The sequence below is a fragment of the Hyaena hyaena genome, unplaced genomic scaffold (assembly GCF_003009895.1).
Source record: "Hyaena hyaena isolate Hyena2069 unplaced genomic scaffold, ASM300989v1 scaffold_648, whole genome shotgun sequence".
In the NCBI taxonomy this organism is placed as follows: Eukaryota; Metazoa; Chordata; class Mammalia; order Carnivora; family Hyaenidae; genus Hyaena; species Hyaena hyaena.
The window spans coordinates 196,326-214,999 of record NW_024081279.1 but is presented as its reverse complement, the minus strand read 5'-3'; the positions used below and the strand labels follow the sequence as shown (position 1 = coordinate 214,999).

The 18,674-nt window shown below is 38.8% G+C and overlaps 1 protein-coding gene and 1 pseudogene across 2 annotated transcripts in view; one reads left to right on the top strand and one right to left on the bottom strand.

Annotated features, from left to right (window-relative positions):
• Positions 1-3,800: 3,800 nt before the first annotated feature.
• Positions 3,801-18,674, bottom strand: part of LOC120219771 (guanylate-binding protein 4-like) — a 35,799-nt gene continuing 20,925 nt past the window's right edge. The window contains exons 11-12 of one of the 2 annotated variants that reach the window (XM_039216636.1): positions 8,342-8,409; positions 3,801-4,508 (exon numbers count right to left, since the gene is read on the bottom strand). In XM_039216636.1, the coding sequence (XP_039072567.1) occupies positions 8,362-8,409 (48 nt within the window). In that variant the 3' untranslated portion in view covers positions 3,801-4,508; positions 8,342-8,361. Of the gene's footprint in view, positions 4,509-4,635; positions 4,812-8,341; positions 8,410-18,674 lie in introns of those variants that run through there. The other variant, XM_039216637.1, reaches the window with a different exon arrangement.
• LOC120219772 lies at positions 14,594-15,366 on the top strand (annotated as a pseudogene).

The window sequence follows — 18,674 nt, the reverse complement described above, 5'->3', positions numbered from 1 at the left end:
AAACAACAGTGGTGAGAGTGGACATCCCTGTCGTGTTCCTGATCTCAGGGGGAAAGCTCTCAGTTTTTCCCCGTTAAGGATGATGTTCACTGAAGGCCTCTCATAGATGGCTTTTATGATGTTTAAGTAGGTTCCTTCTATCCCGACTTTCTCTAGGGTCTTTATTAAGAAGGATGCTGTATTTTGTCAAATGCTCTTTCTGCATCTATCGACAGGATCGTATGGTTTTTATCTTTTCTTTTGTTGATGTGATGTATCCCATTGATTGATTTGCGAATATTGAACCAGCCCTGTAACCCAGGAATGAATCCCACTTGATCTTGGTGGATAATTCTTTTTATGTGCTGTTGGATTCGTTTTGCTAGTATCTTGTTGAGGATTTTTGCATCCGTATTAATTAAGGATATTGGCCTGTAGTTCTCTTTTTTTGCTGGGTCTCTGTCTGGCTTGGGAATCAGACTGATGCTGGCTTCATAACATGAGTCCGGGAGTTTTCCTTCAATTTCTACTTTTTGGAATAGCTTGAGGAGAATTGGTATTAATTCCGTTTTAAATGTCTGGTAGAATTCCCCAGGGCTTTTATTTGTTGGGAGATTTTTGATAACTGATTCAGTTTCTTCACTAGTTATGGGTCTGTTCAGATTTTCTATCTTTTCCCGTGTGCATTTTGGTAGTGAGTGTGTGTTTAGGAATTTGGCCATTTCTTCTAAGTTGTCCAATTTGTTGGCATATAATTTTTCATAGTATTCCCTGATAATTGCTTGTATTTCTGAGGGGTTGGTTGTCATAAGTCCCTTTTCATTCATGATTTTGTCTATTTGGGTGCTCTCTCTTTCCTTTTTGAGAAGCCTGGCTACAGGTTTGTCACTTTTGTTTATTTTTTCAAAAAACCAACTCTTTGTTTCATTGATCTGTTCAATTGTTTCTTTGGTCTCTATATTGTTTATTTCTGCTCTGATTTTTACTATTTCTCTTCTTCTACTGGGTTTAGGGTGTTCTTGTTGCTCTGCCTCTAGTTCCTTTAGGTGAGCTGTTAGATTTTGGACTTGCGCTTTTTCTAATTTCTTGAAATAGGCCTGGAGTGCAATGTATTTCCCTCTTAGGACTGCCTTTGCCGCATCCCATAGATTTTGGATTGTTGTGTTTTCATTTTCATTTGCAAGATACAGATTCTTAACTACAGAGAACAAACTGATGGTTACCAGAGGGGAGGTGGGTGTGGGGATGGGTTAAATAGGTGATGGGGATTAAGGAGTGCAATTGCTGTGATGAGCACAGGGTGATGTATGGAAGTGTTAAATTACTATATTGTAGACCTGAAACAAATACAATACTGTATATTAAATAACTGAAATTAAAATAAAACTTTAAAAAGCCTATCTAATGTAATAGAGTATAGTGTCAAACTGACTGAATTGAAATTACATTTTTTTTTTTTTTTAACGATGATGCATTTATTTTGGGAGAGAGAGTGCACGCATGCATGAGCAGGGAAGAAGCAAAAAGAAAGGAAGAAAGAATCCCAGCAGGCTCCATGCTGTCAGGGTAGCGTCCAATGTGGGTCTGGATCTCACGAACTGTGAGATCATGACCTGAGCCAAGAAAAAGAGTCTGATGCTTAACCAACTAAGCCACCCAGGTGCCCAAAATTACATTCTTTGATGCCCTATACATTATGTCAAATTAACAGACTTTATTTTGTTTAGATCAATTTTAGGTTTACATAAATAAAGCAAAAAGTAGAGTTTCCATATATCCCTTAGCCCACTCCACCCCCCAGTTCCCCCCAATTCTTTACATCTTACATTAGCACATACATTTGTTATGAATGCTGAATCAATGTGGAAAGATTATTAACTAAATTCCACATTAGAGTTCATTCTTAGTGTACATTTTATATGTCTTGATCAATATATAATGACCATTATAGTGTCTTACAGAATAGTTTCATATCCCTAAAGATCTTCAGCTATTCGTACCACTCTCCCTCCCTCTGAGCCCCTAGGAACCACTGATACTTTTACTGTTTTACCTTTTCAGAATGTCATATAGTTGGATGACAATATGTAGCCTTTCAGATGGGCTGCTTTGCACTTAGCAAATTGTACTGAAGTCTGCTTTTGTCTTTTCGTGTCTTGATAGCTCATTTCATTTTAGGATTGAATAAAATTCTATTGACCAAATATATCACAACTTACCTATTCACCTGCTGAAGCATATGTTGGTTGCTTCTAAGTTTTGGCAATTATGCATAAAGCTGCTTTCAATATCTGTGTGTAGGTTTTTTGTAAATTAAGTTTTCAAATCATTTTGGTAAATAACTAGGAGCTCAATCCCTGGATTGGATGATAAGTGTTAAGCATTGAGAGAGTACAAAAAAGTCTTCCAAAATGGCCGAACCATTTTGCAGTCGCATAGCAATGAATGGGAATTATTATCACTTCATATCTTCCACAGTATTTGGTATTGTCAGCATTCTGGGGTTTAGCCATTTTGGTAGGTGTTTATTGGTATATTATTTGTTTTTAATTTTTTTTTCTTTTAAATATTTATTTGTTTTCTAGAGAGAGAGCCCGAGTGAGCAGGGCAGGGACAGAGAGGGGAAAACATAGAATCTGAAGCAGGCTCCAGGATCTGAGCTGTCAGCGCAGAGCCTGAAGCGGGGCTTGAACTCATGAACTGCAAGATCATGACCTAAGCCAAAGTCGGATGCTTAACCGACTGAGCCACCCAGGCACCCCTCTTATTGTGGTTTTAAAGTGTGGTTCTCTAAAGACTTATGATGTGGGGCATCCTTTCAGATGCTTGCTTGACATCTGTGAATCTTTGTCGAGGTGTCTGTTCAGATCTTTTGCCCATTTTTAAATTGGGTTGTTTTCTTATTTTGAGTTTTAAGAGTTGTTTGTATATTTTGTACATGTTTTCTGTAGACATTTTCTCTTAATGTGTATCTTGTCATTTCATTCTCTGAATAGTGTCTTTCGAACATCAGAAGTTTTCAATTTTAATGAAGTACAACTTACCAATTTTTTTTTCATGGATTGTGATTTTTGGTGGTATATCCAAAAAGTCATCAGCAAACCTAAAGTTACCTAGATTTTCCTCTATGTTATCTCCTAGGAGTTTTATATTTTACGTTTAGACCTATCACCCAATTTGAATTCATTTTTGTCAAAATTGTAAGATCTGTGTCTAGATTCTTTTCCTTTTTTCTTTTTCTCTTCTTTCCATCCTTTTTTGGTATATGGATGTACAGTTGTTCCAGCACCATTTATTGAAAAGGTTATCCTTTAGCCATCATGTGCTCTTGCTCCTTTGTCAAAGATCAGTTAACTATAGTTGTGTGAGTCTATACCTGGTCCCTCTATTCTGTTCCATTGATATATTTCTCTATTCATTTTCCAGTGCCACACAGTCTTGATTACTATAACTTTATAGTAAGTCTTAAAGTTGGGTAGCTTCAGTTTCTGTAATTTTCTTCTCCTTCAATATTTGTTGTATATTCTGGGTCTTTTGCCTCTCCATATGACCTTTAGAATCAGTTTGTCAATATCCACAAAATAACTTGCTGAAATTTTTACTGGGACTATATTGAATCTATAGAACTGACATCTTGATAATATTGAGTGTTCACATTCATTATATGGAATAACTCCCCATTTATTTACATTTTGTTTTCTTTCAACAGAGTTTTTATTTTCTTCATTAGATCTTATACATTTTTTTTCATATTTGAAACCTAAGTACTTATTTTTAAGGGGTGCTAACATAAATGGTATTCTATTATTAATTTCAACTTAAATGGTATTCTATTATTAATTTCAACTTCTAAGTGTTCTTTGCTGATATATAAGCAAGCAATTGATTTTTATATGTAAACTTATCCTGCAACCTTGATATAATCACTTATCAGTGTCAGGAGTTTTTGTTTTTGCTGTTGATGTTTTGAGACTTTCTACATAAAAAAGTATCTTTTATATATCTTTCATTTTCTTTTCTCGTCTTACTTCATTAGGACTTCTAGTATGATGTTGAATAAAAGTAGTGAAGCAGACATCATTGCCTTGTTCCTAATCTTAGTGAGAAAGCATCTGGTTTTTCACCATTAAGATGCTGTTAGCTGTAGGTTTTTTGCAGCTATTCTTTATCAAATTGAGGAAGTACCCACTATTCCTTATTTGTGAAAGGTTTTATCATGAGTGAGTGTTAGATTTTTGACACATGCTTTTTCTTCATCAATTGATATATTGTCTTGAGTTTAACCTAGCTCTATAAAAGCTGGTGTGGCACCTTGCTTTGGAATTAGTTGTTATTTGGCACCTAGTGCTCTCAGTCCAGGGCTCTTAGTGGACCCCTAATAGAAAGAGTCCCTTTTAGCATCCTGAAACATAAGAAGAAGGAGCCCCAAACTAATGATATCCTAAACCACATGGAGTTCCTGGAAATGCAGACTTTAAGCAGTTTCAGGCCATCAATCTATTTGATGCATTTCTTCAGGTGATAAAAATCTGGGGATAAAGGAATAAATAGTTTTAGAGTATAGCCTTACAATATTCTTGAATAAGAGCAAGAGACACTAGTTGCTGTGACAGAAGCTAAATACAACCAGAAAATTTCTCTGATATTGGTGGGACTGAGGAAATCTTTATTTAAAAAAAGGAAATAAGAAATTGTTACTGCACGAATTTGAGTCAGTAAATCAGCTTAGTGCAATAGCTGTAATAAATATGTCACCTTGTTCATAATCACAGTGTGGGTTGAGCCAATAGAAAGAAGAGTTGCCCTTAGTTCAGCAGTTAGTATTTTTGAGCCTGGGGAGAAAGACAGAATTTAAAATTATGTGGTTTTTATATTTGTCTGATGGATATCAGAAGGAGAAGCTTCCTCTATGACCTGGGTTCTAGATGCCGGCATTAAGTATTTGTGAATGTGGGGGCACCTGGGTGGCTCAGTTGGTTAAGCCTCCAACTTCGGCTCAGGTCATTATCTCACAGTTCGTGGGTTCGAGCCCCGCGTTGGGCTCTGTGCTGACAGCTAGCTGCAGAGCCTGGAGCCTGCTTTGGATTCTGTGTCTCCCTCTCTCTCTGACCCTTCCCTGCTCGCGCTGTGTCTCTCTCTCTCTCAGAAATAAAAACATTAAAAATTTTTTAAAAAGTATTTGTGAATGTGGAAAAGACAAAAGGATCGCTAATGCCACTCTGTGAGAGGTCATGATGTCCCTCTGTTCATTTCCCTCAGCACAGGTTCAGCTGGCTGTGACTTCTCCACTCCACCCTGACTTGAGTATAATTTGTTTCATGATACACCTTTGATGGTGACTATAGGTACTATCAGCATCTACCATCCTAGTTTCTTGGCCACTCCTCAGCTTGCCCTGACCCTATTACTCCAGGAACAGATTCGATGTCTTACAGTGAGACTAACTGGAAAGAGCATATTTGCCCTTGACTGAAAGATTCAATTTGCAAAATTAAAATAACAGGTGGCTAGTTAGGTCTACCTTTATTGTCTGTGATATCTGGTACAAGATAGTAAACAAGAAAATTTTTGTAATCTCCACTTTTTTTTTTTTTTTTAACAGAGATAGTACAAACAGGGAAGAGGGCAGAGGGAGAGAGACAGAGAATTCCAAGCAGCTGTGGAGCCTGATGAGGAGCTCAATCCCATGAGCCTGGGATCATGACCTGAGCTCAAATCAGGAGTCAGATGCTTAACTGACTGAAACACCTGGGAGCCCTTTTAATTTCCACTTCTACAGTATCTTTTTTTTTTTAATATTTTATTTATTTTTGAGAGAGAGAGAGACAGCATGAGCAGGGGAGGGTCAGAGAGAGAGGGAGACACAGAATCCGAAGCAGGCTCCAGGCCCTGAGCTAGCTGTCAGCACAGAGCCCAATGTGGGGCTCAAACCCACGAACTGTGAGATCATGACCTGAGCCGAAGTCGGCCGCTCAACTGACTGAGCCACCCAGGCGCCCCTACAGTATCTTTATACATGTCATCAAGCCTTGCCAGGATAGTTCATTTAAAGTTAAGAAATTTTCAAAATTGAGACTTTGTCATCAGCCCAACTAAAGGCTGCTAACGAAAGCTAATTACTTTATATTTTGCCTATTTGTCATTATTATATGCCTCCCAAGCCTTCAAAACTACCATCTCCATGGTTTTTGTGTATTTAAAAACAAAGAAAACTTCTTTGGCAAACCTCTATCTTGAAGAGGATGAATATTTTACCATTAAAAAAAAAGTTTGTTTTGTTTTGTTTTTTTCTTAAATAGTTTATTGTTAAGTTGGTTTCCATATAACACCCAGTGCTCATCCCAACAAGTGCCCTCCCCCATGCCCATCTGCCCCCTTCCCCTCTCCGTTTTAATATTTATTTATTTTTGAGACACAGAGAGAATGTGAGCAGGGGAGGGGTAGAGAGAGAGGGAGACAAATCCGAAGCAGGTTCCAGGCTCCTAGCTGTCAGCACAGAGCCCAACACAGGGCTCAAACCCATGAACCCTGAGATCATGACCCGAGCCGAAATCGGACACCCAACTGACTGAGCCACTCAGGCGCCCCCGAATATTTTACTATTAAATGACAAGTAATACCTGCTAAGATAATGTCAAAAATAAAGTGTTTGGTTGTCTGCAAAAGCAACAATTAATTATATTCATAAGGATTTTAGATGGTTTCAAGAGAGGTGCCATTGCTGCTGCATCTCGAAGGATAACTCAGTTTGCAGCAAAGGAAAACTAGAGGAAACATATTTTTGACCAAAGCAAGGAAATGAGCAAATATACAACGGTAGTGAGAAAATGCTAGGACTCCACTGGAGTTCACCATAGCCATGGGCTCATTAAGGATGAGGTACTTAATTTAACTCCCCCCAAATGGGTACCATGTTGTTTTAGAAATTGTGGTTCTTTGGCACCCTGTGTACTCATCTTTAGAGCACAGCAGAAATTCTCAGACAGGAAGAGTCTCATTTAACATCCTGCTACCCAGTTTGGTGAAAAACCACAAAGCTGCAAATGTACCAGAAAAGCAGAGACATGAAACAATCAGTTCAGAAATGCGATGATTGCAACTGTTCAGTTAAAAAATTGAGTGTCTTAAAAAATAATAGCTGTTTAGGGACATAATTCACATGCTTAGGGAATTTTAGAACTGGAGAGTTTAGCAACTATGACGTAAGAGTAAAAACAATACAGAACAAAATCACTTGCATTTTCTGGACTTTAAAAACCACAGACTAAGTGAAGAGAAATTCAGAACTCACATAAAATGTAAGGCAACAGAACCTGCCTAGAGGTTTGGCTGTGATAAATACAGCACCTCGCCTACATGTTGGATTGAAAACTGTATCACTACAGAGAACGTACACCTTAAGTTCTGTCTTATTGCACCAAAAACATAGGTCTTAAAGGGAAAACTGAAATTATGGAGGGTTTTAATTTGCAGGATGGATATGCAGGAAAGAGTCTCTAGTAAGAGTTGGACAGTAAAGTGCTAATATAACATATTTAAGAGTTCACAAAAGTGTCTTTCAAGTTACTCTCTGAGTGAGTCTTTGTGTCCATTCTCCAAAGAGGCTGAAGTCACGTGCCCCGCTCCCTCGAACCACCCTTACGCATGGTAAGACAGCCTGTGCCACATCTCTGATGGTGACCACAGGGGGAGTCTTAGACTTTGCTCATTCTTTTTTCAGGAAGACCTTCACAGATGCAGACTGCTCTGATTCCCCTATGACAGGTTCAAGTAGATGTACTAATGTACTAACATGACAAACCCCTCACTCTTCTTCCAGAAACAGAATCAGGAGAACATCTTAACAAGTCAGCTGGTATGACTCTCTCTGTAGCCTATGGTTTCTGTTGTGGTGTACTGAAGGCATCCATAAGTGCACCCTACCTCAAGTATAGTCCTTTTATACATTTCCAACACTCATCAGGAATGATCTATTTGGAGTCGAGGAATTGTTAAATTTGTGACTTAAATGTGGGGTCTCATTATTAAATGGTACACATTCAGAGCCTCCTCAAGTCTGATTTATAAAGGGGAAATCATTATTCCTCTCGCTTAATATTTCCTTTTTACCATTTTTGAGGGTATCAGAAAGCTCACACAAGTAAAGGGGACAGACTTTACTATTTGAAAGCATTAATTATCCATATAAGCTACCCTAGAGAAGAAAAAAAGATCTAACATAATATCTGAATTTCTATATGTCTCTGCTTTGATCAGTATACCTACACCTTAAACCTACAGCCTTTATACAGTGTTCTGCCCCCAGAAGGTTAATATATAGGTTTTAGGAACAAGAGTTGGAAGAATGAGTGGACTTACTCACCATCACGCACAATGATATCCTTAGGGAATTTGTGCTTCCTGTCGCTGGAAACCAGAAACGTCTAGTATCTATTAAAGAAATTGGATCAGTGAGAATTCTTTATAATAAAACTTCAAGATTTAGATGATTTAAATGTGATTTCTATAAATAAACATGTAACAATAGTTGTTGTGTTTTTTTTTGTAGCAATATTTTTTATATAAATTCTTGTTGGAGGGTGCCTGGGTGTCTCAGTCGGTTAAGTGTCCAACTTTGGCTCAGGTTCTGATCTCACAGTTTGTGGGTTCAAGCCCCACAACAGGCTCTGTGCTGACAGTTTAGAGCTTGGAGCCTGTTTCAGAGTCTGTGTGTGTGTGTCTTTCTTCCTCTCTCCTGCTCACGCTCTGTTTATCTCTCAAGAATAAATACATATTTTTAAAATAATTTTTAATAAAAATTAAAAAAGCAAATTCTTGTTGGGCATCAAAAATAAGGCATGTTGGGGTGCCTGGGTGGCTCAGTCAGTTGTCTCTTAGTTTCAGCTCAGGTCATGATCTCATGGTTCGTGAATTTGAGCTCCACATTGGGCTCTAGGCTGTCAGTGCAGAGTCGGCTTGGGATTCTCTGTCTCCCTCTCTGTCTACCCCTCTTGCTCTCTCTCTTTCTCTTTCTCTCTCTCTCTCAAAAATAATATAAATAAACAAACAAATAAGGTATGTTATCTAACATTATTTGAGAAAGTCCTTAATACCAAATAGGACCACAGTTGTATAAAAATAGTGTTATGTCAATTATAAATAAGGAGGCAAAAATTCTAAATCAGATATTAGCAAACAATACAATCCCCATCAAAATTCCAATGATATGAAATTCCAGTGATAGAAAAAAATAACCCTACAATTTATATGGTATCACAAAAGATCCCAAATAAACTAAGCAAGCAGTCCTGAGAAAGTAGAACAAAGGTAGAGGTATCAATTTCCTGATGTCAAACTTCATCACAAAACTTCAGTAATCAAAACAGTGTGATGCCAGGATAAAAAGGCATATAGTCCAATGGAATAGAATCGAGAGCCCAGAAATAAACCCATGCACCTACAATCAACTGATATTTGATATGGGGGCCAAGAAAGTTCAGTGGGGAAAGGACTACATAGTTTCTCAATAAATGATGTTGGGAGAACTATATGACTACATGCAGAGGAATGAAACACCTACCTCACACCACTCACAAAAATTCACTCAAAATGGATTAGAGAATTACATGCAAGACCTGAAACTATAAAACCACTAGAAAGAAACATAGGTCAAAAGCTCCTTGAGGTTGGTTTTGGTAAAGATTTTTTTTGGTAATACCTAAAGCTCAAGCAACAAAACCAAAAATACGTGGGATGACATCACACTAAAAAGCTTCCGCACAGAAAAAGAAACAATTAGCAAAATAGAATGGCAACATATGGAATGTGAGAAAATATTTACAAACCATCTATCTGGTGATGGGTTAATAACCAAATATATAAGAAACTTCCTACAACTCAATAGTAAAAAATCAGATTTAAAAAGGGTTATCGGACACTTTTCCAAGAAGACATACAAATGGTCAACAGATACATGAAAAGATGCTCAATGTTACTGATCATGAGGGAAACACAGTCAAAACCACAATGAGGTATCATTTCCCATCTGTGAGAATGGCTATTATCAAAAAGACAAGAACCAACAAGTGTTGGCAAAGCTGTGGAGAAAAGGGAAGATTTGTGCACTGTTTGTGGGGATGTAAATTGATAGAGCCACAGTGGAAAACAGTATGGAGGTTCCTCAAAAAATTAGTAATAGAATTACCATATGATCCAGGAATCCTGCTGTGGGTATACTTCTGAATGAAATGGAAGCACTATCTTGAAGAGATATAAGAACCCCATGTTCACTGCAGCATGATTCACAGTAACCAAAATATGGAAATAACCTAAGTGTTTACCAATAGATTAACGGATAAAGTAGGTGTGTGTGTGTGTGTGTGTGTGTGTGTGTATTGTTTATAGACAATGGAATGGAATATTATTCATCCATGAAAAATAAGGGAATCCTGTCATTTGCAATGGATGAACACTGATGGCATTATGTTAAATGAAATAAGTCAGACAGAAAGATGAATAGTATATATTCCCACTTACATACGGAATCTTAAAAAGGCAAGGTCATAGAAATAAAGAGTATAATGGAGATTGCCAGTGACTAAGGGTTAGGGGAAATGGAAAGATGTTGGTCAAAGGGTACAAATTCTCAGATATAAGATAAATAAGATATGGTATCTAATTAATGCACAGCATGGTCACTATAATTAAAATACTCTATTACATACTTCTAAGTTGTTAAGAGAGTAGATCTTAAGTGTTACCACCACACACACAAAAGAAATCACAATTATGTGAAAGGATGGAGGTGTTAATTAATCTTACTGTGGTAATAATTTTACAAAATAGATCTAGTCATCACATTGCACACATTAAGTGTACACAATGTTATATGTCAAAAAGATCTCAATAAATCTGGAGACAAAAGATCATGCCATCTGCAAAGACAGATAATTTTACTTCTTCCTTTCCAGTCTGGATGCCTTCTATTTCTTTTTCTTGCTAATTGTTCTGGCAAGGACTTCCAGTATTATGTTGAATAGAATTGGTGAAAGAATGCATCCTTGTCTTGTTCCCAATCTTAGGAGAAAAGCTTTCAACCTTTCACCATTGTGTGAAATTAGCTGTGAGTTTTTCATGTATGGCCTTTGTTTCATGGAAGTAGTTTCCTTCTATTTCTACTTTGTTGAGGGCTGTTAACATGAAAAGATATTGAATTTTGCCAGATGCTTTTTCTGTATAAATTGAGACTATCATTTTTCTCCCCTCCATTCTGTTAATGTCATGAATTACATTGGTTGATGTTCATCCCTTAATCTTGGGGAAAGAGCAATGTGGCTTTTTCTTGATTGGGGGTTCACTTGGCTGTTGTGTTTGTTTTCTAGATGTCCTATAAGATTTAGTCATTTTGTTATTATTATTATTATTTTAATGTCTTTATGAGGATACAAGGGCTTGGAGCTTCTAGTCTGTCATTTTGTGGGCATTATCCTCATAGTGAATTCTGTTTTGATCACACAGATTATTTGTATTGGGGTCAAGCAAAATGTAATACAATTTTCCTGTGCTGGTATGTTCCCCCCTGCTGTTGGCCATGCAGACACTAGGTAGGACAAAGGAGATCACTGAGATGGTCTTATCAGCTTTCCTAAGCTTCATTAACCTATTTCCTATATTCCTGGAGAGAGGACTACTCTATTTTTTCTTTGAATTTCTATACCAACAGCAAACATTGAAGAGTTTTCTTAATAAATACATTTCCAAGCACTATTCAAGTCCAGCTTAAGAGGTGAGAAGGTAGCACCAAATAAGGTAGGCTGTAGACTAAGTTTGAGGAAATAGAGACAGTAATGTAGAAATGGCCAAGCAACTGACATCTTACTTTATACAAATACCATGTACAAGAATGGCTTAAACTTGTCTTCTTACAAAATTGTCCAAGATGTGCTTGAAACTGTTGTTTGATTACTTCAAACATTCAACAATTATTTATTATTTACTATTATGTAAGAGGCCTTTTACCAGGAGGCTTATCTTTGGGTGTTTACAAAATTTATTACAAGAGGCATGTTTTATAAACATGAAAGTGGTGAAGATTCCTTTTACTCTGCTCTATTGTCCTTCACCTCAATCTTAATCCTTTCCAGATCTCTAAATTGTTATCATTTATTTAAAAAAAATTTTTTTTAACATTTCTTTATTTTTGAGAGGGAAATAGAGCATGAGCCGGGAGGGGCAAAATGGGAGGGAGACACAGAATCCAAAGCAGGTTCCAGGCTCCAAACCATCAGCATAGAGCCCGATGTGGGGCTCAAACCCACAAAGTGTGAGATCATGACCTGAGCCAAAGTCAGATGCTTAAATGACTGAGCCACCCAGGCGCCCCATAAACTGTTATCACTTCTTGTAAATGCTGCTTTATTGACTGTTTCTCATTCCTTCCCCCTCCATGGTTATCATTCACTGCAGCTAGTATGTTTCCTAATGCTTAAGGTGTTACTTAATAAAAAGTATGTCCTGAAAGAAGAGGCAGCTCGTTCAGACTGAAGATAATGTATATATGATGTGTGTTGGTCATATGCATTAGGGAGAAGGGCGTATGGGGATGTAGGGCTTATCCCTGCTTCTTTCCTTTACCAAAACATCCATATGGACAGTATGAGATGCATTCCTTTGAGTGATATCAGTGGTTCACAGGGACTTACTCAGCTACTGGACTTTCATTCCATATGAAATGGCTTTGGTTGGGGAAAGTAGAAGGTGACTAAACTTTGACTCACAATTGTTAAGAAAACAGAGCTGTGACCTAAAGACTTTAGAGAGAAGGAAATTCAGAAACATCATGCCTCCAGTTTTGGGATTTTTTTTCAAGACTGCTTTGGCTATTTGGGGTCTTTTGTGGCTCCATACAAATTTTAGGACTATTTGTTCTGGCTCTGGAAAAATGCCAGTGGTATTTTAAGAGAGACTGCATTAAAATGTGTAGATTGCTTTGGTAGTATAGACACTTTAACTATGTTTGCTCTTCTAATCCGTAAGTATTGAATGCTTTTCCATTAAGAGCCATGTTACAAAGCAGTCATCAAGACACTATGGTGATGGTACAAAAACAGACACATAGATCAGCGCAACAGAACAGAAAACCCAGAAATGGACCCACAACTATATAGTCAACTGATCTCTGGTAAAGCAGGAAAGAACACCCAATGAAAAAAGAGTCTCTTCAACAAATGGTGCTCAGAAAACTGGACAGCAACATGCAGAAAAATAAAAGTGGACCACTTTCCTACACCACACACAAAAATAAATTCAAAATGGATGAAAGGCCTAAATGTGAGACAGGAAACCATCAAATTCCTAGAAAAGAACATAAGCAGCAACCTCTTTTACCCCTGCTGGAGCACCTTCTAACTAGACACATGACTGAAGCGAAAGGAAACCAAAGCAAACATGAACTATTGGGACTTCATCAAGGTACAAAGCTTCTGCACAGTGAAGGAAACAATCAGCAAAACTAAAAGGCAGCCTATGGAATGGGAGAAGATATTTACAAATATATAAAGAACCTATCTAACTCAGCAATCAAAAACCAAATAACCCAGTTAAGAAATGGGCAGAAGACACGAATAGACACTTTTCCTAAGAAGAGAACAATATGGCTAACAGACACATGAAAAGATGCTCAGTAACACTCATCATCAGGGAAATACAAATAAAACCATAATGAGATACCACCTCACACCAGTCAGAATGGCTAAATTTAACAACTCGGGCAACAACAGGTATTAGCGAGGATGCAAAGAAAGGGGAGCTCTCCTGCACTGATGGTGGGAATGCAACTGGTACAGCCACTCTGGAGAACAGTTTGGAGGTCCAAAACACTAAAAATAGAACTACCTTACTATCTAGCAATTGAACCATTAGGTATTTATTGAAAGGATATAAAAATATATATTCACCCCAATGTTTATAGCATTATGAACAATAGCCAAACTATGGAGACAGCCCAAACGTCCAGTGACTGATGAACAGCTAAAGAAGAGGTGGTATGTATATATACAATGGAATATTACTCAGCTACAAAAAGAATGAAGTCTTGCCATTTGCAGTAACATGGATGGAGTTAGAATGTATTATCCTAAGCAAAATAAGTCAATCTGAGAAAGACAAATACCATAGTATTTCACTCATATGTGGAATTTAAGAAACAAAACAGATGAACATATGAGAAACGGGGGGGGAAGAGAAGAGAGGTAAACAAATCATGAGAGACTTAAAAGAAAACAAACTGAGGGTTGATGGAAGGAGGTGGGTGGGAGGTGGGCTAGATGAGTGATGGGTACTAAGGAGGGCACTTGTGATGAGCACTGGGTGTTGTATGTAAGCGATGAGTTATTGAATTCTACTCCTGAAACCAATATTGCACTGTATGTTTACTAAAATTTAAGTTAAAAAATAAAATAAAAATATGTTTAAAAAAGACTTTAGCGAGAATGAAGAAGACTGATCATAGTGTCACTTTCTGATGGCTCTCTAAACACTGTGTAGATTCCATCACTTTGTCAGCCTGTGGGCATTTTCAGGAGATACGGATTCCTATATAAAAGAGCATAATTTTGCCCTTCTTCGCTGACCTCCAAATCCCACTGCAGCCACTGCAGCAACCACGATGCCCAAATGAAAAAAAAGCAGAATCAGCAGCAGCAACCGCCCACCACAGCCCCTGCTGCCAGAGCAGGAAGAGACTGAAGATGAAGAGGATGGGAATCCTATCAGATCACCCAGCCTTCTGGGCCCTCCCCCCATGGCCAATGGAAAGCCTGGTGACTCCAAGTCAGCCCCAAACTGGAATCTACCCACATGTCTACCACCAGTAAAATGGATAAATAAGTTGTTGAGTGTGCATGCACTGGGGTGTGTTACACTCCAAAGAAAATGAATGAACTCCTGCTACAGGCAAAGCTAGATGAATCTCACATACATGTTGAGTGAAAGGAATCAGACAGAAAAGAATGCAGACTTTCTTCACAGAGGTCCTTCAGGATCAAGGGGAGCAATGCTTCCATCACTGCTGGGTCTCCCTTTCCTCCCCAGGGCAGGGGCTCAATTCAAGGCCTACGCCCCAGGTGTGGCCCATATGATCTATGTTGGTAGAAGCCAATACTGAACCTCTTTCCTAGACCAGGCCATGGCGGTCCTTCCGGGGGAGGCTTTCACAAAGAGCAGGGAAATCCTTGACGGCTCAACAGTTGGTCTTCTATTAAAAATACATGCCTGTCCAGAGATGCCCTGCAGGTTATGAAAGACAAATCCAACTGCCGTGTCTGCCAACACTTTGGCAAAAAGGGCCACTGTCAATATGAGGACCTCTGTGCCTTCTACCACCCAGATGTCAAGGGAGCTCCTCTGTGAGACTGTGCCTTCCCATCCAGGCTGGAAGAAGCTCTCTGTGACCCAGTGGCCATATATTTCCCTGTGGCCCTGTGACAGCCACCGTAAGTCTGTTCCACCCACTCACTTCCATCCATCACCTCCCCATTTGGGGTCCAGAGTTGTCTTTCATCACTGGTGCCCAGTGTGTGGTCTTTCCTTTGATCCAGCCTCCAGAGACTCACCTTCTGGACCCCATTTTTGCTCCCTTCAACTGTCTCTTGGATCCTCTTCCCCCTCACCAACTGACTACTGAGCAGGAAATCTCTTTGGTGCTGTTTCTTGTGCATCTGTCGACCCAGTCCCCAGTACTGCCCTCGATTCCTGAGATCCCTGGAACACTTTTATCCCTTTCTCTTCCAGCCGTTTAAGACCTTTTTATGTGACAACCCTTACCCCCAAAGTTACCAGTTCCTCTGTGAAACTCACCAGGTTGAGTGGTATAGGGTTACTCCCTGAAAGGCCACTCTCCCTGCTTATGGGTTTTGTAGTTTCTGCATCAGAATCATGAGCTCCACCTCTCTGGTCTGTGACCACTGTGTTTGGTGAAACAAGCATGCATCCCCTCATACACAGCCTCTCTCAATGTCTGTGGCATCTCTGTGACTTCCCAACACTAGAGAAAGTTTTTCTGCCAAAACGAGAGAGACCTCTAGGCTTGCTGCACCTCCCAATGTGGGAGAATTGTGAAACTTTCTGCAAGACTGCCTCCCTGGTCTCCTTGTTCTTCTCATGCTGTCAGTTTTTCTGGGTTTGACCACAAGCCCATGAGATATCCTCTAAAGCCGTTGATGGGTTATGCTATCTCCTCTCCAGCCCTCTTTGGTTTTAGACTACATCAGGGTGAGGTCACCAGCCCTTTGGTCTGCCTTCTGTGACTCTCCGCTCAGCCTTCCCATAGGTAGAACCTGGGCAGAGCTGTTGCCCTCATCTAACCATCTTCCCTCCATCTCTGGCACTGTTTTTTTTCTGTGAAAATGGCAGTGAACAGGTTCAGTTTTTAACTGGTTCCGAGGAAATGAATCACAAGTTACTTGATCAAAAGGGAAAGATGAGAACCGTTGGGGAATTGAGAATGAATTTTTTTTAGCATTTTTTTAAATGTTTATTTATTTTTGAGAGAGGGGGAAAGAGAGAGAGAGAGAGCGTGTGTGAGCGGGGGAGGGGCAGAGAGAGAGGGAGACTGAGGATCCAACGTGGTCTCTGTTCTGACAACAGAGAGCTCAATGTGAGGTTCAAACCCATGAGCCATGAGATCATGACCTGAGCTGGGGTCGGACACTTAACCTGAGGTTAGACGCTTAACCAACTGAGCCATCCAGGTGTCCCTAGCATTTAAAAAAAATATTATTAATAGATGCAATGGAAACAAACAAAAAAGTACATCATTTTATTTCAGCAGAATTAGCTTGAACTTAAAAAACCACTAGTGGAAATGAGAGGTATGCAGTATTCTGGCATTTTAAAAACGACTTAAATGTCATAATTGGCCTCTGAGCTAAATGTGGTGACTGTGTTTCTGGGTAATTGCCTCAGAAAGGAGTCTGAAGAACACAGAGCACATAGACTGTTCAGTTCCTCAGAGAGAACAGGGCAGCAGGTAAAAAGGAGCAGGTATGTCCTCTCTGTCTCAAGGAGCCCCTTCTGCACTAGTTCCTAAAACTGTATCCTTTTGAGAACTCTACACAGAAGCTGACCCAGTGAAAACACAGTGAACTGGGGCCCTAAAGGATGGCAGCTCCCATATTCCAACATTTTTGAACATCTGGGGCTTTGTGGTGGGCTCTGTGCTGGGAGTTAGAGATACAATGATGAAAAAGACTGAGCACTTGAGATCAAGAGGCAGAGGAGAGGAGACGGCTGCAAATAGGTCATTTCAGTCTCACAATTATGTAAAAAGTGTTCTGACAGGAGTGATGATAAGGAACACAGAGGAGGAACTGATCATCAACCGCCTTGGGAAGTCAGGACATAGGACACCTTCAGGACAGATAGGGGCTAGCAAATAATGACAATGTAGTATGGAGCAGGGTTGTTTTATGAAATCTGTATACAATATACAAAGATGCAGAATCCAAAGATAACATGTGTGGCTTGCAGAATCACAAGTAGTTCATTCTAGTTATATCACATTCTATAGCACAAGGCAGCTGGGAAAGGAATTCCAGAAAAATCTAGTTGATACTGAAGAACAATTTTCTAATTCACCCCTTTATAAGCATGGGGCTGGAACAAAGAGGCATTCCAGCAAACTTTCCAAGTGACTGTATATCAAAAGAAATTAGATGTCATATACAGCATGGTGACTATCGTCAATAATAGTGTAGTATATATATATTGAAAGTTGCCAAGATGTAAATCTTAAAAAGTTCTTATCACAAGAAAAAAACACTGTAACTTTGCACAGTGATGGCTGGCAACTAGACCGGGGCTGATCATTTCCCAGTGTATACAAATGCTGAGCCAGTATGTTGTATACCTGAAGCTAATATAATGTGATATGCCAGTTATACCTCAGTAAAAAAAGAAATTAGAAACTGGAACATTGAAAGGTCATAATTAAAGCAAGATTAGGATGCATGTCTTATGGTTTCCAGCTCCCTATTGTAACCAGCAGACTCTTCCTACTGCACTGAAGTATATGCTGTTTCAAGGAGTATAGTCACTTCCACCCTGTTACTATTGTTCCCTTTCCATGTATTTCTATTTTAATTTTCATTTTAGTGGTTTTAGGTCTTTATTTCTGAATATGTAAAAATACATACCATACAAAATGTAAGAGGCATGGAGAAGGATATATGATATAAAGTTAGCTACCCTCTCAAGCATCACATCATCTACTCAGGTCTGTCCTAGGTCATAACCATAGTTACTAACTTATTTCATATTTTTCCTGAGACATATAATGTATATATTCATCATATTTAAATTTACTAGTAGCAACTATGCATACTTTCTGCATCTTTGTTTTTTCTTTTACTTTATGCTAAATCTAGAGATCTCCTCATATTACATTCAAATATGAGTTTTCCCTTTCATCATAGTGACTGGAGAATTCTCTTCTGTGGAAATGACCCATAGTTTCTATTACCAGCACTTGACACAGAGAGAGGTTTTTTTTCTGTGATTTTTTTGCCACACACAACTGCTAGCACATATATCCTAGTATGTATGACATTTGGCACATGGACAATTAAATCTATAAGATAAACCCCTAAATTTGAACTTGCTGGATCAAAGGTATGTGCATTTAACACCATGATATAGAATTTGCACTTACTAGAAAATAT